Below are 26,348 nucleotides of genomic sequence, written 5' to 3'. Positions count from 1 at the left end.
CCGCACGGCAATTTGATTTAATAGATACATAGGTAAGTAGGTAGGTACTAAAATTTAAATTACACTATACGAGTAGCTCTCATCCATAAGACTTGGGTTACCTTGAATTAGCAAAATACGATTGTATGATTATGCGTTCCAAAATTGATGTAGAATCATTACTTTGACGGGTTTAACCATCATCATAAAATCTGAAATGATGATAGATGATCACCACAATGCAAAATGTAACAATGAACACGCTTAATATATATGTACGCGATCGATGATGCACAGAAGGACGTATGATTCACGTTTCACTTACACTTAACGAAACAATACGCCTTATAGTTTATCATTATGTTATTAATAAATTACGCTGTACGTAACTGCATAATTCATCAATATCGTATGTCGTGTTTTCATTTACTATATTTATCTGTAACTTAATTGTAAAACCATTATTGAATAGATTATTGCTAATGCTTTCTTATCTAGATATATTAAATTAAAAAAATAATTAAACTTTTGCAATAAATTATTTCAGTGCTATAGGAATTAATGTACATTTATGGTTTACTTATAAACAATACCTGAATCACTTTACTGGTAGCCTAAATGCTTTTCTTTTATAAATTAGAAGTAACTGACGAGCATGCAGTCCACCTCATGGTAATAATGGTAATCAATCCCAATAGGATTAGATATTCCTTCCTGAGGTCGGCCACAGATGCGCCGCTGCCCCTGAGAACGAAGCTGAAACGCCTCGGAAAGTATGTCTCCCTTAGGATCTTTCTAACAGCCCCCACGTATATTAAAGTTGATAATAATCAATACAAAATCAACTATAAATATTACCTTTGAGTGAGTTGAGACTTATTTACACGTTAAGTAAAAAATCTAGGAGCAATCATATACTACATTATCTATTTAATTTATGTAAATATCTACGTGCTACGGCGCTTATAGTTGCGTATCATTTTGAAGGTCAAGAGTATAGTTAAGTTACTTTCGGTAGTACAATCACATATATTATACAGAACTTAGGTAAATTCATAAAAAATGGTTTAATAATAGGCTTTTTGGGTTGTCAAAGAACAACTTTATAAAAGGTGTTGACTAAGCGTAAGACTGTTGTGTCAGATTTAATCTTATTGAAAGACAATGTGAATAGTTCGGTCTATATTTAGAATATATGTTTTTATTATATTCTCTTCCACTTAGAAGGTAGTTAAAATGCACCTTGGCGTATTCGTACACTAAACTTTAATTGATTTATAATAACAAACGATACGCCCTGAAATAATATGTTCCGCGCGACCAATCTAATGTGTCTTTTGTCGTAAAGTTGACAGCTGTCATCCTACGATATCCTTGAACTATTCATGAACTATTTGTAACCGGGCGCGCCTACAAGGATTATAATTGAAACAAGCGTGTCGTATTAAGTTAAACTACTGCCTATTTCTTAACTGTGGTACGTGCGAACGAAATGCTTTAAGTTGATTGACATATTTAGGTCTCTGCATTTGATATTATGTGCGGTAGGTACATTGTTTCAAAATATAAGCTGTCTCACAAATGACGAGAATATTACATCTGGAATAATTAATGATTTATTAGTAGCAGTAACGATTTAAGTCTACGATACTTTCGTATTAAAATTTAACTGAAGTTAGATATTAGTTAGCTGTAAATATAATACTTATAAGTAACATAATACGGGTAAGAACTAAGACGGATTTTATTTTAAATTGATACTGTATTTCAGGGGCACTGGAATATAACTTTACGCCTGCAGACAAAAATATAAAATTATTTTTCGGTAAAAGGTAAAAACGTCGAGGGCAATATGGTAATTTAATAAATGCGTGCTCAAGCTCCATTGTAAACAATTTGTTTAACGAGAAAGAGATCGTACAAAAAGTGGATCATTCGTGTAATGTTAATGGCATTGCATCGCAAGTTCTCGGACTACTTTTTAAGGTCGACGCACACGACATTAAGATCTTACGACGAAATTTCAATGTGATAATGACACTTGTTATGAAATTAAAGGACAATCCCATTACGTGACATATTTTGAAAGAATTGAGTTTGGGTACGCTAACGGGTAATAATAGTTTATTTATCGGAATAATGTACCTACTTTGAACGATATTACTTTATGGTTTTATTCATTTCGCTTTATAGCACAAACCATTACAAATATTATAAAGTTATTTGAATTACAGATATTCTGAACTTTCATTTTAGTGTTAGTGCTCGTGCTTTTGTTACACTCAGAGATATGGGAATTTTATTCATTCTTAATGTTGACAATATTGGAGGTCGATAAAGATTTTCCTTTAATTGAAAATCATCTAAAGAGGTAGCCATAAGTTGGTCAGTATATTAAGAAAGATATATGTAGGTACTAAGTATATCAACACCAAGTGGGTTTTGTCTTGACATTTAGTGTTACGGTACTAAGGGACGAAGCACTCTAAATAACATAAGGCTCTACATACCATACTTAGAGCATCTTACACGAAATGATAAAATATAATTACATTCTATATATTTTCATACTTACTTATCGAAAAGAATCGCCGTTTATATTTAAACTTGTCGTTCTGTCTTTCGATCGTGTACTTAAGTCGGAAGCTTTGTGCTACTATACTAGGACTGGATTTCATCGTATGTAGGTACTTGTTAGAGAAACAGTTCAATTAGAAAGTTTTACACACATGACTCTTGATACGATTACCGCAGATTAAGAAATAGTGGCTCACGACATCAGGAACTTATAAGATACGTACATTGCATTACATTTCGGCATGTTGACCACAAACTGCGTATAAAGTTACTCTCCAATGTAACTTATTAACAGTCAAAGCAATGATATATTACTATTGCAGTCCTTGGCATTTCAATATGTTGCTTAATTATATTACAAGCCATAAGAGTGTGAAATTAATTTTATCAATATTTCTACTTTAACACAATTTTAAAATTAATTATTTAGTCGTGTCTGACAGCTGTCAGTTTACAGCTGTAAATACCCGTATTTACTGACTGAGAATTAAGGTAGCTGTAACTGATTTAAGATTATTTTATACTTACAAAGTTAACAGTAACTTTTAACACTTAGATAACATCGCAAATTCCCTTTCTTGCGGAACAAAAATACTAAAGCATAATTTAGATATTTTTTGAGTCAGGTCAAACCCTGAACCCTCTACGTTTTACCACTGCTCCATCACGCACAACTTCATTGCAATATAATACGACTGCATCACCGCCACGCCTAGTTCGGCCTAATAATAACAGTGTTACGCGCTACTGTATTCTGGTTTCAAGGGTGTGGTAAGGGAGATACTTTCTGAAGCAATTCAGCTTAATCCTCAGGGGTAGTGAGGTAGCGACGCATCTGTGGCCGATTTCATGTAGGAATCTAATCTTATCGGGGGGTTGAATACAGTTGTCTATGGTCGAGTATAGGCAGTATCCACTTACCATAAGATAGACCGTATACTCTTTTGCTAGTCCTATGGTTATGTTTTTTTTTTAATTTATTTAGGTTAACAAACAGTTACACAGCGAGATATTATACATAAAGATAGAATTAACAAAGTAGATATCTGTGAACCAGCACTGTTTACTATAATATAATTGAAATTTAATACAATTGAAAGTGAAACCTTTTTTTTTCAACAACAAATTGTTCTATAAGGATTACTAAGTTTTACACAATTATTCTATAAAGGTTATAAGGATTTACAATGAAATTTTTCTGTACCTTTTTATAATAGTGTTTGCAATAATGATTTAATGAAATTTCCAGGACAGTTATTTATAATATCTATATGGTTGAAGTTACAATTATAGGTATTGATTAATCGATACATTGGAGAACGTTTACCAGCATCACCAGGTTATAAAAATAAAAAAAAAATAAAAAATATATCTCTTCCAGCTATGGCTTGACATACGAGGAGATCGAGAAAGGTCTGCCCCTCATCGACACATCGCGGACTCTGATCCGCGAGGTGTGTCCACCTGTGTTCTCGCACGTGGAGTGCCGCGCCGGCAAGTACCGCCGGTTCGATGGCCTCTGCAACAACCTGCGCCACCCGACCTGGGGCGCTACCATGGCACCTTTCCAAAGGTAAAACTTTTAAGTATATTGAAATTCAAAGCTCTTATTTATAATTTATTTATTTATTTACTAAATCCACATCTTTATTTATTTATGGTATCTAATATTAAAGTGATAGCCAAAAATGGATTTGCATATCTGTCAATGTCAAAAAGTAATTGTTGGATTGAGTTGAAATGTTACCTCAGATTTCTATTTAAGGGATTTTTTACAGAAAAGGCATATCCCAATGTTTCCACGGGAACGCTTATAATTTAATACCACATGTACACAATACCGTTTTTCAATTGAGGCCTCTTTAGTGCACGATTTACAATAATTACAACGAAACCTTAAGATCTTATTGGGATATTATTACGCCTGTATTGTAACACTAGAAAATACAGCCAGTCATTAATTTTATCTATTCTAAATGTCTTATACGTTTGTTCGAACAAAAGGCCATATCTTTGCGTAAACAGTTTCAGGGCGTAGCTCAAACATCAGGGAACCTTACTACCTATAGGCAGTTATTGTCAAATACAAACTATTATTGACATTTATGATTTTAACAGGTTAATTGGTCCTCTATTCTCTGACGGTATTAACGCGCCCCGTATCGCGCACAATGGCCACGATCTCCCGCTGTCGCGAGTGGTCTCAAGAACCATGCACCCTGACGATGGTTTCCACGACCACGCCGGCACCGTCATGGTTATCGCCTGGGGACAGTTCATGGACCATGACTACACACTTACTGGAACGCCTCTGGGTGAGTTTATACTTTTAACACCCTGATGAAGTAAATTAATTTTCTGGAATCTAGATACTAGGTAGGTAGTATTCATATATTTTAAAGAAACTTTAAACTTAGATTAACTGTTTTATTGATATACTGCATCAAAAGGAAAAATAACTAAATATCTATAATTATTTTTCTTTAACTTTACTTAATAAGCTTTATGGTGAATAAAAGCTAGACTATATTTTTTCAGTGACAGGTGCCTTTCAGAAATCATGTACTTACCCCAACGATTTACTTGCTTACTGCGTTCATCATAATTTGGCAAAGGCCTTTGGGCTAGGTGATCAATTGATCATTCCCGGTGGCCGTGTTCCAGCACCAGAGCTTTTATATGCAATGTAACTTTGATAGCGCGATTCAAAAACGTATATCACTATCGCTTGACGAACAGCGGGAAGTATCATAATAGCATTTTTTTTTTTATAATATAGGAGTAGCAGACGAGCATGCAGTCCACCTGATGGTAAGTGGCTACTGCCGCCCATGAACATCTGTAATCAACCCCAGATAAGGTTAGATATTCCTACCTGAGGTCGGCCACAGATGCGCCGCTACCCCTGAGGACTAAGCTGGAACGCCTCGGAAAAGTATGTCTCCCTTACCACACCCTTCAAAACGGAACACAGCAGCGCCTAACACTGTTGTTATTAGGTAGAAATAGGTGTGGCGGTGGTGCCGCCGGAGTCGAAGCACAACTTCTTCTACCACCTTCTTTCTAATATCATATGATGTTTCATTAGACCCTATCAACCGCAACGACCCCGAGGAGTGTTGCAAGCGGCCCCCGCACCTCAAGCATCCATACTGCAACGAGATTCGCGTCCCCGATGACGACTATTTCTACCGACTCTGGGGCGTCAAGTGCATCGACTTTGTACGGGGCTTCCCCTCTCCGCGGCCGGGCTGCCGTCTTGGTAAGTTAAATTTCTACAATATATCGTCACTGGCTAAAAGTCTAACACGCAAAATCCAAAATCTAATACTATTTGTGTGTTAGACTTTTAGTATTTTCAGTGACGATATAGAAATAATGACAGTCAGCGTATCTTTTTACAACATCGATGGGTATAATGACAGTCGGTTACCGATGAATGATGTGATGTGATAATAGCTCACGACGGTCATGACACAGTGTTAACTATTAATATGACTTTAGTTCCATATTTTATTAATACCTACATACCAAATGGAAGTGCTGGTTATAGGAACATGATCAGCCTCAGTGATGACGCTCCTAACTTAAAAATCGTAATGTATTTTGAACGGTAAACTGTACCTGCTTATATAATTACTGATTGGGTACCTTGACGTCTGGGTCTACCACGAAGTCTTTAATGTCGTATGACTAAGAATAAAATTGCACTTACACATAATTAAATACATGAATGCTGATGTAGGTATCCAAGTAATGCAATAAGCGATTTCAGACAAACATGGTCCAAGCAGCAAGCAATCAAATATAGCAATTGAAATCTTATCCATTAACCACAATCGATCATTCGTGGATATGAGGTTACTTCGCAACACACAGTAGAGTAGTCAACGATACATAAAATTACTGAAACATGACACTTACATTGTAACAAGACAAAGGCTTATTCTATTCAAACGTAATTGCAATTAAACTGGGTTATCATAAAAACATTTTACTAAATCTTATAATTACGCAAGCGGAGGGCAAAAGTCATTAATTTACGTTTATCAATTTAAAATTATCTTATTCAAATTATAAACACGTGACTCGACAGAGAATATCTTGCATAGAATGATGATGAGATTTCTTTTATCGTGGAATTACGAAAACATGTTAATGTCTCGAAAATTTGTCATTAGCATTAGCTTCGACTCCATATATCATAGTGGTGGCGCCAATCATGTGAATTCCAGTCATCGTTGCCAAGTGTATTCTCATACAAATAGGAAAGTTCTCGTGCAAATACGATATTTGTGGTCTTTCGTACGAGGTACGAGGACCCTACAACCTCGTACAAATATGTACTAGATGTTGACATAAAGAAAGATGGTATTTATCAAGGAATTAGCGGAATTTTGAAGACAACTACGTAGGTATTTCAGTGATTGTTTGCTCCTGGCGACCTTTTATTTCGCTGTTATATACACATTTCTGACATTTCTTCGCCTATATACCATCTTTCCGGAAGTGTACGAGGCAAAGGCAAAATACGAGATTTTATCTGTTTATGTACGAAAAATAAAATTATAGTTTAAAAACTAAAAACCACGATAAAATCGCACAAGGAAAATCGTTAATCCTGATTCCTGACGATCCTGATGAGGAGAATGGGATAAATTATTAAAATCGTGTATTGTCATCGGTTCTTGATAATTGTTCAAAACTTAATTAATCGGACTGTTTAACGTGGGTAAAAATCGAGTTCAAAGACTCCGTTACATACATACATGAATATATACGTACATACAGGTCAAGCTAATAAAAGCGTGGTAAAAATCTACAGTTGGCAACCCTGTTTAACATGGGTAAAAATCGAGTTCAAAGACTCCGTTACATACATACATGAATATATACATACATACAGGTCAAGCTAATAAAAGCGTGGTAAAAATCTACAGTTGGCAACCCTGTTTAACATGGGTAAAAGTCGAGTTCAAAGACTCCGTTACATACATACATGGATATATACATACATACAGGTCAAGCTAATAAAATCGTGGTAAAAATTTACAGTTGGCAACCCTGATTCCAGCGTTGTATGTGTAGTTTCCACTCCAATCATTAAGTTGTAGCGTGTGACTAGTTTTGGAGCGGGCATCTGCCTTGATCCGGTGAGAGGGGAAAGTTAACCCGAGTTACGTGGTCCAAGAACGCCTCCTTGCGCAATCTAGTGCGAAAATCGCATGAACGCAGTCGCATCACATTTACAAATGGCTCAGGTTAATAAACCACTCTCTAATACACAATACCGAATCCATTTTGGTCTCTGACATAATCCTTCTTTATTGCTACTTTCAAACATAAATAATGTATCTACGGTTAAAATTGTTTTGGACCAAGAGATTTTAAAATATTGTTGGTTGGAAATAGTATCTACTGTTACCTTACCGTACCTGAATGTAGTATACCGTAGTGTATTATAAGGTCTTATTAAATAAATGACATTTTGTTGGAATTTGCTTTTTAATTTAAATACTAACGTGTTGAAGTTAACGAACTTAATTTGTCAATGTTATAAATTAAACCATAAAGATTAATTCAATAAAAAAATATATATAAAAAATATTCTTGTAAATATTATTAAATTGAGCACAAGGAATAATTTGTAATGACAACATATTGCAATTTTGTAGGATGTATTACGATATTTAAGGTTTAAGGTCGGTAATGCCATATAAGTCATTATTTACAAATCAGTGACATGTTAACGTGCAGGTACCTACAGCATAAGGCTACTGTTTTGTCGTACCATTTAATTATGCCTGTAGGTAAGTAAAATAAATATTATGGCATATGATTCAATCTGATAGTAAAACTGTAAAACTATAAACATTTTTGTATTATTTCTGTGACTTCCTGACCAGTAACCCTTAGTATGACGTTTTACGTTTTTACAAAATAACTGTTTTGGTACTTTTTTACGTATTTGCATACATATCCAATCAGCGCCCCCTAGCTGATTGTATCCAGAACTGATTGGAAATATATGGGAAATACGTAAACAAAAACAGTCATTTTTGTCAAAACGTAAAAAACACATACTAAGGATACGGGGCCTAAATATTACGAGTAGATACATGAGAGTATAGGATTTTTTAACAAGGTTTATTTTTCCATAGGATCCAGGATACCCTTCAACACATTGACCGGATCAATTGATGGTAATACTGTCTATGGAGTTACCGAAAAATTCGCAAGGTAATATAAACGTAATTTATTATAAACATTAAAAAATAAGCAAAGGTAAAAAAAATACCTACCTCAAAAGTATTATAAAAATATACTTACCTATATTAATAAAATTATTTTCGATAATTAAATTTATAAAGCTTTAAAGCTTATTTATGCTAGTGTCATAATTCTTGTATGTAATAATTGATACATGCTATTATTACTAGTGTTTAAGCATGCACTTATATACTACACTTATACAGGGTGAATCTCCATAAAGTGCACATATTGAAACAGGTAAAATTAAACCGCATTTTGTCGACAAAAAAAAAATTAAAAAAATTAAAAAAATTTTTTTTTGGGTTTTACGACCTTTTGAATTTCTTTTTGGGAATTGTGCACCTGAAGTAAATAAATCGCTATAACTTTTAAACTAAGAGGGTTAACAGGTTCAAACAAAAATAACAATGATTGCCAATGATAGGCCGTACTGATCCATGAAAAAAGAAAACAAAAAAAAATCATCTTCCCAGGTAAAAAATGTCAGATTAGTGCAAAAAAGCACTTTTTTTAGGTAAAATTTTCAGTAATCATCAATTTCCTCAAAATAATCTAGGCATTTTATTTTTTTATTATTATTTAATGCAATTCTACGTCGTATTAGCTTTCAAACACTAAAAAAACCACGCCTCTAACTCAAGTATAAAGTTTGCTAGGAACGTTTCAAAAAAGACGCAACGCACGTGCGCCCTAATAAAACTGGTATAGTCCGACCCATAATTAGATGTCCAAAATATAAACAAAGGAAACTATCAAAAATATGTTTCAATGGTAAATTCATGGTAGTTTCTTATTTTTGACGATATTAAAGTGATAAAACAGTAATAAAATAAATCTTTAATAATTAAAAAAAAACACTAGTTTGTATTAAAAATGTTATTTATTACCAACACCCTTAAGAACTGCCTTTGTTTAAGCGCTCGTAGGAAACTTTATACTTAAGTTAGAGGCATGCTTTTTTTAGTGTTTGAAAGCTAATACGACGTAAAATTACATTAAATAATAAAAATAAAATAAAAAGCCTAGATTATTTTGAGGAAATTCACGATTACTGAAATTTAACCTAAAAAAATTGCTTTCTTCACACTAATCTGACTATTTTTTTCTGGGAAGATAACCTTTTTTGTTTTTGTTTTTCATGGATCAGTACGGCCTATAATTGGCATTCATCGTTATTTTTGTTTGAACCTGTTAACCCTCTTAGTTTAAAAGTTATAGCGATTTATTTGCTTCAGGTGCACAATTCCCAAAAAAAAATTCAAAAGGTCGTAAAACCCAAAAAAAGAATTTTTTATTATTTTTTTTATTTTTTTTGTCGACAAAATGCGGTTTAATTTTACCTGTTTCAATATGTGCACTTTATGGAGATTCACCCTGTATAACTTACAATCTATTCTTATCTTATCATAATAAAACTTCAAATAATCAGGAAACTGCGAACTGGTTACGGCGGTCTTTTACGAATGAATCCAGTCTTCAAAGAATACGGCCTGAAAGACCTTCTGCCTCTGAAGCTCGACATTCCCGATGAAGGCTGCACCAGACCCAACAAAAACATGTATTGTTTCGAAGCAGGTTAGTGTTTAGTGTACGTTATTACAAAACTAAAAGAAATTTAACTTTTATAAGTTAATTACTTAAAAAGTTTAACAAGTAGTGCTCGATACTTTGATTAATTAGTAATACATTTAAAATAACATAAACAAATGGGGAGATCTCACGCTTGGTTAGGAAGCTCCCAAGGCATAAAAATAAAAGGTTTTTTATTAGGAGCTTGGGAGCAATCGTGCTCCGATAGTCTTCGTTCGGAGCTCCTCTTTGATAGGATAATTCAGAACACCTTACCTGCCATTGACAATCAATGGCAATTTTCGAAAAGTTACCACAAACCTTCAGAAATTAATATTTCAATTGTTCAATACGTTGATACTGTTTTCACATCTCATTATCTTCTCCATTAAATGCATTTTTATCAAATTTCCAGGAGAAATCAGAGTGAACGAACAGTTGGTGTTGACTGTAATGCATACACTGATGGCCCGTGAACACAACAGAGTGGCAGAGGGTTTAGCAGGTGTCAATCCTCACTGGGACGACGAAACCCTCTTCCAGGAAGCGCGAAGAATCAACATCGCGGAAATCCAACACATCACTTATAACGAGTTCTTACCCATTTTACTCGGAAAAGACGTTATGGAGAAGTTTGGATTGGTTCTTGAAAAAGAGGTTCGGATATTATTTCAATCGATGATACAAAAAATCTGCAAGTTTTTTTTATTATATAGGAGTAGCAAATGAGCATGCAGTCCAGCTAATGTGGCTACTGCCGCCCATGGACATCCGTAATCAACCCCAGATAGGATTAGATATTCCTACCTGAGGTTGGCCACAGATGCGCCGCTACCCCTGAGGACTAAACTGGAACGCCTCGGAAAAGTATGTCTCCCTTACCACACCCTTCAAACCAGAACACATCAGCGCGTATGAGTTACGAACTCTGCTGTTATGAGTTAGAAATAGGTGTAGCGGTGGTGCCACCGAACCACAAAAGGTTCTACTACCTTCAAAAAGTTCCAAAAGTGTCAAAGTTTTTTCTAAATCTGAGGTTAATTATTATCATGTTTTTTTCAGGGTTACTGGAACGGGTATGATCCTAAAGTGAATCCCGATGTATTGGCTTCGTTTGCTGCTGCTGCCTATCGTTTTGGACACTCTTTATTACCTACGGCTGTCGAAAGATGGTCGAAGGCTCACAAATTTATCGGTACTTACATTCATAATCATTATTTCTTTGATAGATGATAATAAATACGTAACCTTTTAAGCTTTTTATAATTTGATTGCTTAAAATTATAACATGTAGGACTAGATACTTTGATTAGTTAGTAATACTACCTACTATATTTTAAAATAACTTTAGCAAAGGGAGATCTCACGCTTTGTTGATAAGCTACTTTTATTTTTATTACCATGCCTTGGGAGCAACTTTGTTTCGATAGTCTCCGTTCGAAGCTTATTTATATTTAATACTATTTATATTTATATATGCTTAAGTTTCCTTCGCAAAGCTAATGTATTTTTTGTTAATTTCAGCTTCAAAGAGGTTGTCAGATCTCATTCGTAGACCATACGACTTATACAGAGCCGGTGTTCTTGATGAGTATGTGATGGGATTAATGAATCAAGTTGCACAAGCTATGGACGACTCTATTACCCAAGAAGTAACTAACCACCTATTCAAGAAGGTCGGTGCGCGTTTTGGAATGGATTTGGTATCCTTCAACATGCAAAGAGGACGTGAGTTCGGTCTTCCAGGATATATGGAGTTCAGGAAGTTCTGTGGACTCTCCGGTGCGGATACTTTCCAAGATTTGTTCGGATCTATGGCCAACGAAACTGTTCGCAAATACGAAACGATATTCGAACACCCTATTGATGTGGATTTATGGTCTGGAGGCGTATCTGAGAGACCGCTTCCGGGTTCGATGTTAGGACCTACTTTCGCGTGCATTATTGCCACTCAATTCTCTTACTCAAGAAGAGGAGACAGATTTTGGTAAGCAATTAACTTATTTCCTTTCTTTTCTTTATTATCTATTCATATACCTAACATCATCATCAACCCATTACCTACTATCCCACTGCTGGATACGGATCTCTTCTCAGAGTTTTCTAATTAGGGTTAGGCCATAAACCACTAGCTCGAGAAGTGGGTATTGGTAGACTTAACACACCTTTGAAAACTTTATTGTAACATTTCTCAGGTATGCAGGTTTCCTCACGATGTTTACCTACACCGTTTAAGCAAGTGATAATTAATACCTAATACGCACATAACTTTGAAAAATCAGGCGTGTCTGGGATTCGAACCTCGGACCCCTCGATCAAGAGGCCAAGTTTCTTAACCACTAGGCTGTCACTGTATTAAATGCATACCTAACATATGTATACCTAACTCCCATTTTTGTTTAAAGGTTTGAACTGCCTAATCAGCCTTCATCATTCACACCTGAACAATTAGCAGAAATTAGAAAATCTCGATTGGCCCGTGTCATCTGCGACAACACGGATATTATCGACACCGTGCAACTCTACCCCATGGTCCTACCTGATCATGAACTGTAAGTATATTATACACCTTAATGCTCACAAAAGCTTAAAAAATAAAAGAGAATATAATGCACTTCAAAATGTGTTACAAACTTTGAGCAAACCTTTTTATCACGACTAACATATCAAACCAATAATAGATAGACAGATCGCAAATTCGAATCGAATTATGCACTTACTTAATAATAACTGAAGTTGGTAGAACTCTTTATACCTCGACTCCGGCGACACTACCGCCACAACTATGTCTGCCTAACAACAGAAGTGATAAGCGCTGCTGTATTCTAGTTTGAAAAGTGTGGCTTACCACAGCCTTCAAACTAGAATACAGCAGCACTCGTCCCTTAGGAGACATACTTTTACGAGGTGTTCCAGCTTAGTCCTCAGGAGTAGTGGCGCATCTGTGGCCAACCTGAGGTAGGAATCTTATCTTATCTGGGGTTGATCACAGATGTCCATGGATGTCCATCAGGTGGACTGCATGGTCGTCTGCTAGTTCTATATTATAAAAAAAATTGATCGTACATTTTATTAAATCCTACACTCACTTAATAATTTAAGAAACAATAATGAATATTAACGATGTTTTTTTATTATCTTTTCAGAAATCCCCGCGTACCGTGCAGAAGTGGTATCATACCCTCAATGGACTTCAGCAAGTGGGCGGAACCGGTGCCCTTCCACGGCACCGCCAAGCAATTCGTGAGTAGCTTCACATACGACCCGTTCCTCGGCAAGAAGTAGACGTACCGGCACCAAGTATTACACATAGTCAGTAGTATTAGTTAAACACGTTGAAATATACTCACGAGTCAAATGCACGTAATGTTTAGTTTGGTTGTTTTGTTACGACAGACTTTAGAATTTTATAACTACATATATATTATGATAACTTATATTGTTTGGGTTATAAAGTACAAGCGTACTGCGTCTCAGTTTACGCAGTACGCTTAAACCTTAAGAGACTTTAATATGAGAATATTCTCATATTTTTCGGTCTGGCCTTAATAAAACCTCTATTTTCATTTAATATATTTACCAATTTGAAAGGTCTAAATAATTATTAATTAAATCTGTAAAGCTATCTAATCCAATCATAATCATTATCATTTAATGCTATCTTTCTAAAGTCTGTGGTAAATCATATAGAAACATGTAATAGATCAAGTACAAGTAGAATAAGATATAGAGAAAATCCGAATATTTTATGGTTTTGCATAATAATAGTTATAACATTATTTTAAGTTTGTTGGCCGTTTTTTCCATTAACGCGTATTTGGCGTCAACGAAAATATTCGGACTTTCACACATTTATCGTTGCATTGTAATAAATTCGTAAAATGCACCTATTTAAGGTTTTATTTAATTTTATATAAAATAAAAGAAATTATTAGGATAAATCTGTACAAAATTATTTTAGAATATGATGGGTCAACGGTGATATCACATGCTTAAATGCCATATTTCGAATATTAGTACTACCGTCGTTATAAGCTTTTCATATACATGCACTATTTTAAAATTTAAGTAAACACGTAGACTTATGCAGTTTTCATGTAAATATTTTATTTTAATGATACATTAAGGAGTCATTTGAATTAAACACTTGGAAATGTTACTGGAATAAAAGTTAATTATGTATAAATAAATAGCACTTTTTGGTGTATTTACCTATTATATAGATGTTGACTCCAGTTATAATATCATTAAAGTAAAACAAAAATTCAAAGTAAGACGATATCTTGCCTTTTTGTTTTATAAGTAAATGATATTCGTAAAATTTACGTAATTAATTATTTTCTGTTATTTTATTTGTTAAATTTATTTATTTTGTAACCAATGTAGAACGTATTCTAGCAATGCATGACGTAACTGTATTATTTTTGTAAATACAAGTAGAAAATAAATAGTAATTCATAGAGTATCTTGTTTGTTTTATTTATTAATGTTTTTTTTTATGCTTATGTCCCTGCTTTAGCAAACAGTATGGAAAAACTAAATAAATATATATTTACAGATGACGGACGCGATTGCAACTAATAAAACAGTTTATTGTACTGAACACAATGATACAAAAGAAATGGAACCTCAAATGAAGACACAAAATGATTCAAATACAAAAATTTCTTGTGACGTTATAAATACTACTTCATTAGGCGAAATCATTGCAGATAATACTACATCCAAAGTAAACCTTAACGACACTTTACAATCTAACAATGATAGTATTAGAACGGATAAATGTTTAAACAATGTTAACATCTCAGCAGAGACATGTAACGAAGAACAAACCAAGGCAGAGGTGAATAAAAATGGTGATACTGTAACAAAATACGTATACAAGAAATCAGACAAAACAGTTACACAAAATAAAAGCAAAGGACATATAAAGAACAGTATACTTAGAAGGAAAAGGTCACTTGAAGTAGAACCTGCGTATGATATCAAAAGTCTTCAACCTGCATCAGTAGATTATACTACGTCTCATGATAAAAAAGATAGAGAAGAATTAGTGTCGCCTCAATATAAACCTGGAGGTATTATAAAGAAGGATAATTTAGCTAACTTTAATATAGAAACATTGCACGAAGATTCAAATTTACCAGCAAACAATGGCAGGGAAGGAAATTACGATAAACCAAAATCCAAAAAAATATTTAATTATGATAACACAAGTAACAGACCACAAAAATATGATAATATAGAAGAATTGGATAAAAACATACGGGAATCCACTGAAAGTAATTCCAACGAAAGTGGTGAAAGTCATGAAAATATAGAAAGTAAAAATCACCATTCTCCTTACACTAAACAAAAAGAAATTATTTATAAAAGCAATGAAAATTCTGATGAATTACCATATTCCCAGAAAAATACTCAAAATGATAGAATTAAAACTGATTCGAAATATATTCCTAATGATGATAGCCAAAGAGTAAATTATAAGTCTCACAGTGATTCCCTCTACGCAAGGAACCCTTCTATTACAGACGACGTTGAGAATAGCAGTGAAAGTAATAAGTATGGAAAACCTAAGTCTGATAAAAATAATGCATCGTATGAAGATAAGCCTATTAACGCTAATACACCCAGATCTCTCCAAGACGTAGACTTGGGTGACTTTAGTTATGAAAGAATACAGGTTAATGATAAAGGCCAAGTTGAACCCACAAAAGATGTCCATGAAAATTATAATTCAGATCTCACACCTAATACGGCACCAGAGCCAAAATCTTATAAAACTAAATCAGAATCTCTTACAGCTGATGTTGAATCTTCAACAGGTGATGATGTTAGTGTATCTAATGAACAGCCAATTAATATAAATGATGGAGAAGTGAAACCTGTGGTAGAACTAAATAATGAAGATGACAGTAGAGGATCAAGTGAAGAAAGCTCGAGCGAACCACAAAACAGCCACTTAGAAAAGGCAGAAGATGGTATCAAATCTTCAGAAGAAGAGCAATCAAGTAGCAAAGAACTAAATGAAAAAATAGTTGCATTAAAAGAAAACGATGGCGACAAGGTTAATGTTAAGCAACAATTTGAAAGAATACCTTTAGATTACAATCATGACAATAAATCACAAGTTCAGAAAGAAGACGAAAACACAGATAAGTCTGAAACCGCTAAACTTAATAAAGATGATAAAACAAATGATGGAACACTAGACTCCCTAATTCCGAAAGAAGAAACTGATGATGATACCTTAAATATAAAATTTGATGAAATACCCATAAAGTTGCCAGAAATCAATTTTCCTGATGATATTTTATCTTACGCTGGTATAATAGCGCCGAAGAAAGGAAAAAATAAAAATAAAAGTAAAGATGTATATCATTACCACAATGATGATGATGACAGCGAAGAAAACCAGGACGAAGTTAAAAAAGGCGTTAATAATGACCACGACAATTATGGTATCTATAATAGCTATATAGATAAAGATCATGCAAATTACAGGATATCTAACAGTGGCGAGGATGGAGACGATGATGGTGTTGTAGACCTGTACGAAAAATTTGTCAAGGAAAGATTTGGTAAGAAAGGTTCTTTTGGGAAACGATCTGAAAAACTTCAGGTTGAACGTAAGCCGAAAAATCCAAAACTTCTTAAAACTATACAAACCCTACTAAAACAGACTGAAAAAGTACGCGATGATGCTGAAAAGAGTGGAGATCCAAATGCAGGTTACATGTGGACCCTAGAATATGGAGAAAACCACTAATTCCTTTAAGTTTAGTGTAAATTTTTAAGATTGTAATTTATTAGCCCAAATATATTAATAAATAATTACGTATGAGTATAACAATAAGACAGACTGGAGGTTTTTTTATACGTGTAAGGCGATTACATATTATGTAGAGCAGCGGTCGGCAACGCGCGGCCCGCGGGCCGCATGCGGCCCTCGGACGACTTACTTGCGGCTCGTAAATGTTTTGTAAATAAGTACTAATAATATGAAAATAAATGCATGAACGAACCGCAAACAATCCGCAATCAATATAGTCAATAGTGTGTAACGCGGTTCGCTCGGCTCGCGAATGAACAATAAATGACCGAGTGAAGTAGTATTTTTGTAAGTTTAATTTCTATTTAAATTCCATAATTTTATGGCTATAAACGTAATGTGTCTATAAATTACGTGTACTAATTAAATTCTGTATGGTTTAACAATTTGAAGAGCATTTTCATTTTTTCTATGGGATTTGATGAATTATACAGGTACCTTCGGCTTCTGGGGTTTATATTACAAGTGCGGCCCGCCGTTAGTTTATTTTGACACTGAGTGGCCCTTGCCTGCTAAAAGGTTGCCGACCGCTGATGTAGAGTATAAGAAATGCATTAATTTAATTGTACTATGTAATTAATGTTTCTAATAAGGTTCAATTAAACTAACTTACAACACTACTACAAGTTATTTTTATCTAATTTGTACCTTTTGCTTGCACTAGTGTCGTCGATTTACTCCGACATTGTTGTCGAGCATTGTTTGCTTAGAATCTTAGAATGTGTTTATTAGTTTTAAACACACAGCCTACGTTAGAAAATTCGTCTAAGGTGCGTTTTGATAAGCAAGACCAATTTCAAGAGTAATTTATCAGTTTTTTCGGTCCTAACTTGTGATTGCACACTTTTAAACGTCATAACGTATTTTGTATTTTCCTGCTTTAATGTTTGCCCATAAAAGTAAAAAAAATAAGCCACGGTATAATAATAAACTTAGATTTGCCTATATTTGCTAATATTGACAATATGTAAAGAGCACATTAGAAGCCAATTACCTCAATTGGCCTCAATTAGGCCGAGGCGTAGTAATAGAGTGTTTTAATTAATAGTTGTTACTTTAGTCTCAAGACCTCGCTGGCCAAGTGCTTAATTTATAATATAACGCTTTTTATGTAATGTTCAAAATATTTAGAACACAAAATTTTACACAAAAATACTTTACAAAAGATATTTGGCCTAGGCCTAAATAAGCCAAGTCTAGTCGCATATGATAGAAATGTAGCAACATTGAAACAAAATGACAATGACAATAAAGTGGCAACATTTTAAAATTTTATAACCTAAAAAACAGCCGAAAGTCATTATACTGTGAGTTTGTGAATAACTTTTCCAAAATAATATAAAACTTTAATTTTATTAGTAACTAACTGCTAGTAAATTGAATCTATGAAAATGGCTGAAGAAGCCCAAAGGAAACTACAAAAAGAGCTTGAAATTTTCAATGGAGTGCAAAAAGAGTACCATAAGGCCGTAGCTCAAAAACAACAATTAGACAGTCAATTGAACGAGAACAAGGCAGTAAAGGAAGAATTAATGTTACTAAAGAAGGATTCCGAAGTGTATAAATTAATTGGCCCTGTATTAGTGAAACAAGACTTGGAGGAAGCCCGACAGAATGTTGCTAAACGTATGGAATATATCAATAAGGAAATAAAACGATCCGATGGACACATATCGGCTTTAGAGAACAAACAAGAAGCTATACAAGAAAACCTGAGCAAACTCAAAAGCGATCTTGGGAACTTAAAAATAGCTGCCTAATTTATTTATATTTCTGTAATGCTTCACAAATTGTATTAAAATTTTGCTTTTACAAACACTAATAAATCTTTATAAATAACAAGTTCTTAACTATTATCATGATCTAAATATAAAATAATGTAGCAAAAATTTTATTTGTAAGTCTTTCACAAAAGGGAAAAATTATTGTAGATTTCATTTCATGTTAAATTAATACTTTATCACTTACCTAATCTGTAACTATAAAATTGCATTGTCAAATATGCATATAAAAAAAAATATTTTTTTAATAGTTTCAATAAATGATTTTTAAAATACATTCTTTCACCTAGTCCCTTTAACTTTAATTGTATGTAAGTATCTCCTATTAAAAGGTAGTGTGTTATCTACCAATCATTAAATATGAATTTACCCAGAAATTTACGGAATTTCTCTCATTATTCATTGTTTAGGTATTTTAACACATGTTCCAATTTTTCACATACTACTATTTAGTTTAATAATGTAGATATACTAGAGGCAACAATACTTCTACCAGCTTTGAGAAAAGGATGGTAACATCTGTGCCCTTTTCTTACTTTGGCTTGATTTGGCAAGGACTCTATTGCATCCCCAGATGCATGTATTGTGAATTGAATATGAACAGTACAATGACTTGATAGGTTACTTTTTGTTGAAATGTACTGAAATATACATTTTATTAAAATAAACACCAAAAAGTGTTCATGTTATCTATAGAAAAAAAAAAGGAATTTGTTCAATGAAAGCCACATTATAAACTTTATTTTTATTGCAAAATTGAATACTTAACATAATGGCACAATTTAGAGGAATGTCTTGCACCTAATTATAAAATATCACGCATTTATATAATATCAAAAGTATCCTTGCAAACATTACTATAAGATAAAATAAACAAAGTTGTTTTACATGTATGTAAATTTGATTGGATACAAAATCTTAACAAACATGACCTACACATCAAAAGTAGCAAATCAGTATGAAATTGCATCATTGCAGTTTGTTACGGCCATCATAATGACCACAAACATTTTGAAGAAGATAAATCAATGTCAGTTATAAAATGATAGACAGCTTCTACTGCTTAGCTTGCCTTTATGAAAATTAATTTAGATGCCATTTTAGTAATCATAGTTTTATTCCGTACACTATAAAAGAATGATTTATTTTGGTCCCTAATATTACAAATGCAGTGTATAATATCCCTAATAACAATCCCAATAAACTTACTCTACATAACACACTACTATGTGTAGTAAACACATAATATTTCAAAATTGTTAATATATCTTTATAATTAATACAAATTGTCATTAAATGTCTACAAACTGCTTAATAGAATGTCAATATAGATTTTATTAAAATTGATTTCACACATGTAGTACCAACACACATATAATAATCTTGTATTACCATTATATAATTTGACACTCGGTACAATCACAGTAGTTTACATTCAATATAATAATATTTTCGAAACAGTTGTTTAGCGCTTTTTCAATATTAATCTATATAATGCTCATTTCAACATCTTCATAAATATAAATGCAATATATTTGTTTTTGTATAAAACACTTTACTTATTTTTAAAATATATATCTACTAAAATGTATTTATATAAATGTATTTCTTAATACAAACTTTCATTAGAATAATCCTCATCGAAAATATTTTTATTCTGGACTAATTGTATAAGTAAATTTCATCTTAAATATAGAAAAAAATCTATGCAGTAAATATAGGCACATACATCATAGTATAGAAATATCTTATTTGATTCTACTTTGCACACAAGGCACACTACAAAAAGGCATCTCTTGTTTAACCACAAAACGTCCACTTAGGAGACTTTTCCCGCACATGCGGCCAGAGCAAATAAAACAATTGGCGTGCCAATGTACGTTGCTCCAAGACACACCTTGCTGTTCGGGACCTATGACGCCCCCACAAGCCCTGCAACGCTCTGCATAAAATTGGTCATAACACTGAAGACATATAGGCAATCCAGTCTTGTCATCAGGAACATACTTTTTACCACCAAGAGGGGCATCGCAGTGGTAGCAACAAAAATGTTGCACATGGAATGCTCTGCCTTCTGCTGCAGTGTAGGGCCTCGTGAAAATCAATTCGTCGCATCCCGCACAACGTGGTATTTCCAAAACATTAGCCAGATCTCTGGCACAATAGATTTCGCCCTTGTAGAAGAAGTAGACTAGATCGGCCAAAAGTTCGCCACATTTGCTGCAAGTAAAGCACTGAGGATGCCAAATAGCCTCCTGACCAGCTCGCTCCGCTTTTACCGCTACTTCGCCCGCAAACATTGGTTTTTCACAGCGCTGGCATGGTACTCCTTCATTGTACAATTTTCTATTGAATTCCACTTCAGCAGGACTCAAAGTCATGTCGGCAAACTGATTAAGAAGTGGATCGATTTGTTCTCCAAAGTTACCGACAGGTATGGGGTTTCCAGAGCTGTCGGAGGCCGGTGCATTGTCGTTATTCCAATCACTATTTGTGGGCGGCAAAGCGCCAGGATAAGTGTTGTAATTAGGCGGCGGTGGAGGAGGACGGTCTTCCTCAGAATGTGACCGAAGGTATTCCCTCAAAGGTGCTGTCTGCTGTGGTTCAACCTGGTTAATTGGCTTCGTGGTAGTGGAGTATTGCGGATTGATCTTAGTAGAGCAGATTGTTCCACTGTGCTCCGCTGTAGTCGGCTCATGTTTCCAACTCCAGATCTCGCCATTTGGAGCGAAAATTGTACCCTTCTGGATCCTACTATCCAATAGCTTGGCGGTGCCCATAACGTTATTGTTCGTCGCCCATATATCTGGCATTATTTGAGCACTGAGAGCCTTATTAGCAAACTCATTGACCTCCTCTTTGAACTGTGGGTTTTTATTGTATTCCTCTCTGAACAGTTTAATTGGTTCCAAGTAGACGTCATTGTTGACAGGCATGTTCAAATCGTTAAGATTCTTGAACAATTTATCGTAAACTGGCCCATGTTCTACCGCGCTTTTAATACGATCTGACTCAATGCGCATTACGTGTAATTTGTCTTTTACAATACGACTCAGTATTGGACTTGATTTATAATCAGGTAAATTAGCTGCACTGCTAACCACATTCCCTTGAGCATCCAGAACAAGTTTTTTATCCGAAGCATTTTTAGGAACAATGTTGTATTTAACGCCCCTTGATATGTTGGATATCTTTAAAGGCAATGCATAAGACTTGGTGGTAGTGTGAGTCTTACTATTTTCGATGGAGTACAGTTCGCCGCTCTGCAGGGGTCCCACTCTTACTACGTTACCCATTCCAACGACATGATCTTTTATCCGGGTGATGTATTCCTGTTAACATACAAAAAATAAAATTACTTGGTACATTATATGATGAAATTGTAAAAGCAGATTTATAAGATAACCTAGTGCTTATAGCATACAATCTACTTATTTATTCGAGTAATATCAAGGTAATGTCAAGTAGTGAAAGTTTAGTTTAGACAATGGTTCTAGGTTGACCCACAGCCAGGTGTTATGTTTGCAAATGACCATAGCCCACGATACAAGCCTAAATATAATTAGGTGACCCTATAAGCAATGGTATTATTTTTTATTTTTTTATAATATTGAAGTAGCAGAAGTACAGTCCACCTGATGGTAAGTGGGTACTACAGATAAGATAAGACATTACTACCTGAGGTCGTACACTGATGCACCCCTACCCCTAAGGACTAAGCTAGATTGGGTCTGAAAAGTATATCCCCCTTACCACTAGTACTAGAACACACCCCACACCCATAGTACTAGAACACTTCAGCGCTTAACACTGCTATATTGACGTAAAAATAGGCGTGCCAGTGGTGCCGCTGAACTCTAACCACATAGGGTTCTACCACCTTCAGTAAAAGAATAAATAATTGGCCAAGTGCGAGTCGAACTCGCACACGGAGGGTTCCGTACCACGTAGTTAATTTTATTTTTAGTATTTTTTATCATAGTAAGAAGTAGCTTCTTTAGTAGGTATATGCATTTTTAAAATATAAAGTGGTGAATATTAATTACATTTCGCCAATATTAGATCCATTTGCCTGCTCTCTCTTCATATACAATAAAGACTCACGGTATGCTCAGTCTTCTCCTGATCAGTGGCGTGGTGTCGCGCGGCGGGCGCCACGTCGTGCGGCGGCAGCTGCGTGCGGAGCTGCGCGCGCCGGCGCCGCGCCGCCGCCGAGCCCGACACCGGCGCGTCCGCGCCCAGGCACGACATGTACTCTGACACCTGGGATACATGCATCATGTTGATTATATGTACTTGAACATCTGGAGTACATGGATCATGGTGATTACTTGTATAAATTGCACCAAACCGCTAGTCCGCTGTAATTATGCGCGATACGAGTAGCAGAAGCAAAACAATGGTATCAGGGAAAAGAAGGCGGGGGGAGGCGAGTGGCCCCACCTCCACATTCCAGGCGCTCTATGATTGCGAGTACTTCTCCGGAGCGCACATGTACACGGAGATGTAACAGCATTTTTTTTACACATATAGAAATGCTGTTCTAATTCCTTTGACACGATGCAATATTTATTACTAAGACTTTTGGTTTGGCGAGAACTATTCTTGAACACTTGGAACCGTATGGATAATGTGAATCCTGAAGATCTCTACCAGGGTATTGTGAGTTGTATTAAAATTAATGGACTATCAACCGATGAATAATAGACTTATGAAAACAATACTATTTTCTTATAAATGACCTATTTCGTCCACTTTTCTATTTATATTTGTTTTTCAAAAATTAATCCATAATCCACACTATCGGATGGTGAAATAATACAATCCCAGTTCCCAGATAGGGGAATAAGATAAATATTTAAAAATTAATTATACAATTTTACAATATTACTAATGTGATTCAACATACAATACAATATACAATGGAAATAAAGGTATGGACATCATACTAGAAAATTATGTTTAACCCTTTTAACATTTTAAAACCTTTACCTAGTTGCAGCACAGTTAAACTGATAATATGAATGAATCATGGCCAATGGTAATATGGTTTTAAATTCAAATAAAAGTGATTGTAACAAAATAATAAATAGCTACTACAAATCATCTAATTTCTTATTCTTATAAAACCAAGCGATATAAAAACACAATTACCAGCTCTGTTGATGCATTTGGAGGTACCCAATCAAGCTTCACGGGTTTATCTGTTACTCCCCGAATTTTGATAAGTGGCACTGAAAGAATATTGAATACAATTAATAATTTTATTACTATGACACACTACTTGCCTATTAGATTATTATTAGTAAGTAAGAAGGAAAATGGGCATAATAGATTATCTATGAGCAATGGATATTAAAATTCTCAGAAATATTAGACTTATAGTATACATTTCCATAAATGGAAAGATTTCAGATTATACTAACAAGGCGCGGATAAAATGTATGTGTAAATGGTTACTTACAAGAGGCCTTTTTAGGCCTGGCAGTGCCAAGGAGTTCAAACTGTGCCCACCCAGACAAGTCGTCATCTTGTACATCATGCACATCCTTACTGCAATGGCAGGAGCGACACACCTTTCTCCAGAAGTGTAAATCCAAACCAGGGCAAGATGGTCCTGAAATAGTAGTGATTGAATTGATATATGTTGGTATTGAGCCACAGATTCACCCTATTGTTTAGAAGAAATTGAACATAATGAGAATAAATGTTATAATTGATTTTTCCTAATTCAATAATCATATGTTCATTATATTTATTTCTATGTGTATATCTATTAATTGTCAATCCTTGCAAATCTATGATGGAGATCAATGATTTTGAGAGAACATCATGCAACATTAGGACAGCCGATAGATAAGCCGTTTTTAAAAAGCTCAATTTTTGGCAACTTCAATTTAATGAAATATATTCTATATTTCTTCATTGAGATATACTATCTTTTTAACCGACTTTAGAAAGGAGGTGGTTATTAAAATCAGCTCTCCTTATGGATCTTCTAGATTAGCATTACATAGATTAAATGCTTTATAAGACAAGGAACAAGTACATTGTTTCTAGGTTTTAAAAATCATTGCATAATATATGCATTGCATATTACTTTCTTAAGTAAATAATCAATAGATTATTATCTCGATACAAAATAAAACTGGCTGTTATCATTAACATTAACAACTGATAATATAGTTTAATTGATTAAATACTTAGTTAATGATCAATGTTGTAATATAATATTGCGTCATTATATTATAAAGGATCAAAGTTCCCGTTTTATTCCTTTGTTTATTCAATAAGCAAAGGAAATAATAAGTACCTGAATTACTCAATGATAGATAAGTTATCAAGGATGTCATTAATCATAACGGATACATAAGTAGAACTGTTCGTAAATATAAGTTTAAGTTTATAGAATATATGACTTCTTTCTTGGTCATATGAATGTTACCAAAACACTTCTGGAGGTTTAACTGCAATGGCACCACTGCTATGTGTAGTTCTTTTTTACAGCAACCCCATTTAAACTGTTACTCTGGTTTGGAAGGTATCGTAGGGCCATAATGATTGATCACAATCATCAGAGGTAGCAACGCATTAATGACCGACATAAGTTACAACTGGTATGATATATGAACGAAAGTATAGAAGTTGACCGGGTTTGTCCCAAATTACTGTTAAGCATAAAATAAACAACATACCACACGAATTACACGGAGCTCCGGCACCGCTATCATGTCCCAATCGAGCTTTGCTTAGCTTTTCTCGCTGACTCTCCAGTTTTGATAGCCAAGCCGGCGCTTCTGGAGTCTCCACACATGACTCACTCATCTGAAATAAAACCTTATAGTGCACTTAACTGTTAAAGAATTTTGTTTATAAACTTCCAAACATTTATATCACAAACCTTTGTTCTTGTTGTCGGCAATCTTAGATTTAATAGGATATTCGTTTATCAATTGACATAAGTTACACACCACCAATAAAAGTGAACAACGAAAAATACGTACAATGAATATTTATCTACTGACACTAAGAACGCCATATTGACATTATTGACAAAATTGAGATAAACAAAGTGACAAATGAGTGACAGTGACGTAATATTCATTTGGCCATTATTTATGTAAAGATAGACGTATACTCTCACGTACACTATCTTAAAACTATGATTGTACTCATTGATAGATATAAAACTTACGTATTTTATAATCTTGCCATAATGTATATCAATTTATATATAGTTTCGTGTTATTATTTTATATTTATTATTACATTATTTCTTAACAAATTACAAAATTTCGTAAATGGTAATCCAGGTTGTCATAATCAAAATTAAAAAT

At 34.2% G+C, this 26,348-nt stretch overlaps 4 protein-coding genes across 5 annotated transcripts in view; 3 read left to right on the top strand and 1 right to left on the bottom strand.

Moving 5' to 3' along the window:
• The window catches only part of cysu (peroxidase homolog), a 47,126-nt gene extending 33,205 nt beyond the window's left edge, over positions 1-13,921 (top strand). Inside the window, exons 5-14 of the mRNA XM_073073167.1 lie at positions 3,938-4,129; positions 4,675-4,871; positions 5,645-5,818; positions 8,718-8,796; positions 10,259-10,404; positions 10,814-11,055; positions 11,461-11,593; positions 11,923-12,385; positions 12,804-12,950; positions 13,545-13,921. Of these exons, the coding sequence (XP_072929268.1) occupies positions 3,938-4,129; positions 4,675-4,871; positions 5,645-5,818; positions 8,718-8,796; positions 10,259-10,404; positions 10,814-11,055; positions 11,461-11,593; positions 11,923-12,385; positions 12,804-12,950; positions 13,545-13,683 (1,912 nt within the window). The 3' untranslated portion in view covers positions 13,684-13,921. The remainder of the gene's footprint in view (positions 1-3,937; positions 4,130-4,674; positions 4,872-5,644; positions 5,819-8,717; positions 8,797-10,258; positions 10,405-10,813; positions 11,056-11,460; positions 11,594-11,922; positions 12,386-12,803; positions 12,951-13,544) is intronic.
• A 147-nt stretch (positions 13,922-14,068) lies between these two features.
• Positions 14,069-17,300, top strand: LOC140742297 (uncharacterized). Its single transcript, XM_073073168.1, has one exon. It carries the CDS (start codon positions 14,957-14,959, stop codon positions 17,165-17,167), a length of 2,211 nt encoding a protein of 736 aa, XP_072929269.1. The 5' UTR covers positions 14,069-14,956; the 3' UTR covers positions 17,168-17,300.
• Positions 17,301-18,494: 1,194 nt separating this feature from the next.
• Pfdn6 (prefoldin 6) lies at positions 18,495-19,072 on the top strand. The gene has a single exon (XM_073073166.1). The coding sequence runs from the start codon at positions 18,616-18,618 to the stop codon at positions 18,988-18,990; it is 375 nt and encodes a 124-aa protein (XP_072929267.1). The 5' UTR covers positions 18,495-18,615; the 3' UTR covers positions 18,991-19,072.
• A 669-nt stretch (positions 19,073-19,741) lies between these two features.
• Tes (testin LIM domain protein) lies at positions 19,742-26,075 on the bottom strand. 2 transcript variants are annotated; one of them, XM_073073164.1, is made up of 6 exons: positions 25,913-26,075; positions 25,707-25,836; positions 24,476-24,628; positions 24,166-24,245; positions 23,116-23,274; positions 19,742-22,343 (listed from the first exon to the last, which is right to left on the bottom strand). In XM_073073164.1, the coding sequence occupies exons 2-6, from the start codon at positions 25,834-25,836 to the stop codon at positions 20,760-20,762; spliced, it is 2,106 nt and encodes a 701-aa protein (XP_072929265.1). In that variant the 5' UTR covers positions 25,913-26,075; the 3' UTR covers positions 19,742-20,759. The 2 variants fall into 2 exon arrangements, with proteins under 2 accessions (XP_072929265.1, XP_072929266.1); XM_073073165.1 differs by having other exon boundaries at positions 26,016-26,035.
• Between the last annotated feature and the right edge of the window lie 273 nt (positions 26,076-26,348).

The sequence above is a fragment of the Epargyreus clarus genome, unplaced genomic scaffold (assembly GCF_041222505.1).
Source record: "Epargyreus clarus isolate Ecla_fem2 unplaced genomic scaffold, WU_Ecla_fem_2.2 ptg000005l, whole genome shotgun sequence".
Classification (NCBI taxonomy): Eukaryota; Metazoa; Arthropoda; class Insecta; order Lepidoptera; family Hesperiidae; genus Epargyreus; species Epargyreus clarus.
This window is presented reverse-complemented; position numbering and strand designations above follow the sequence as displayed.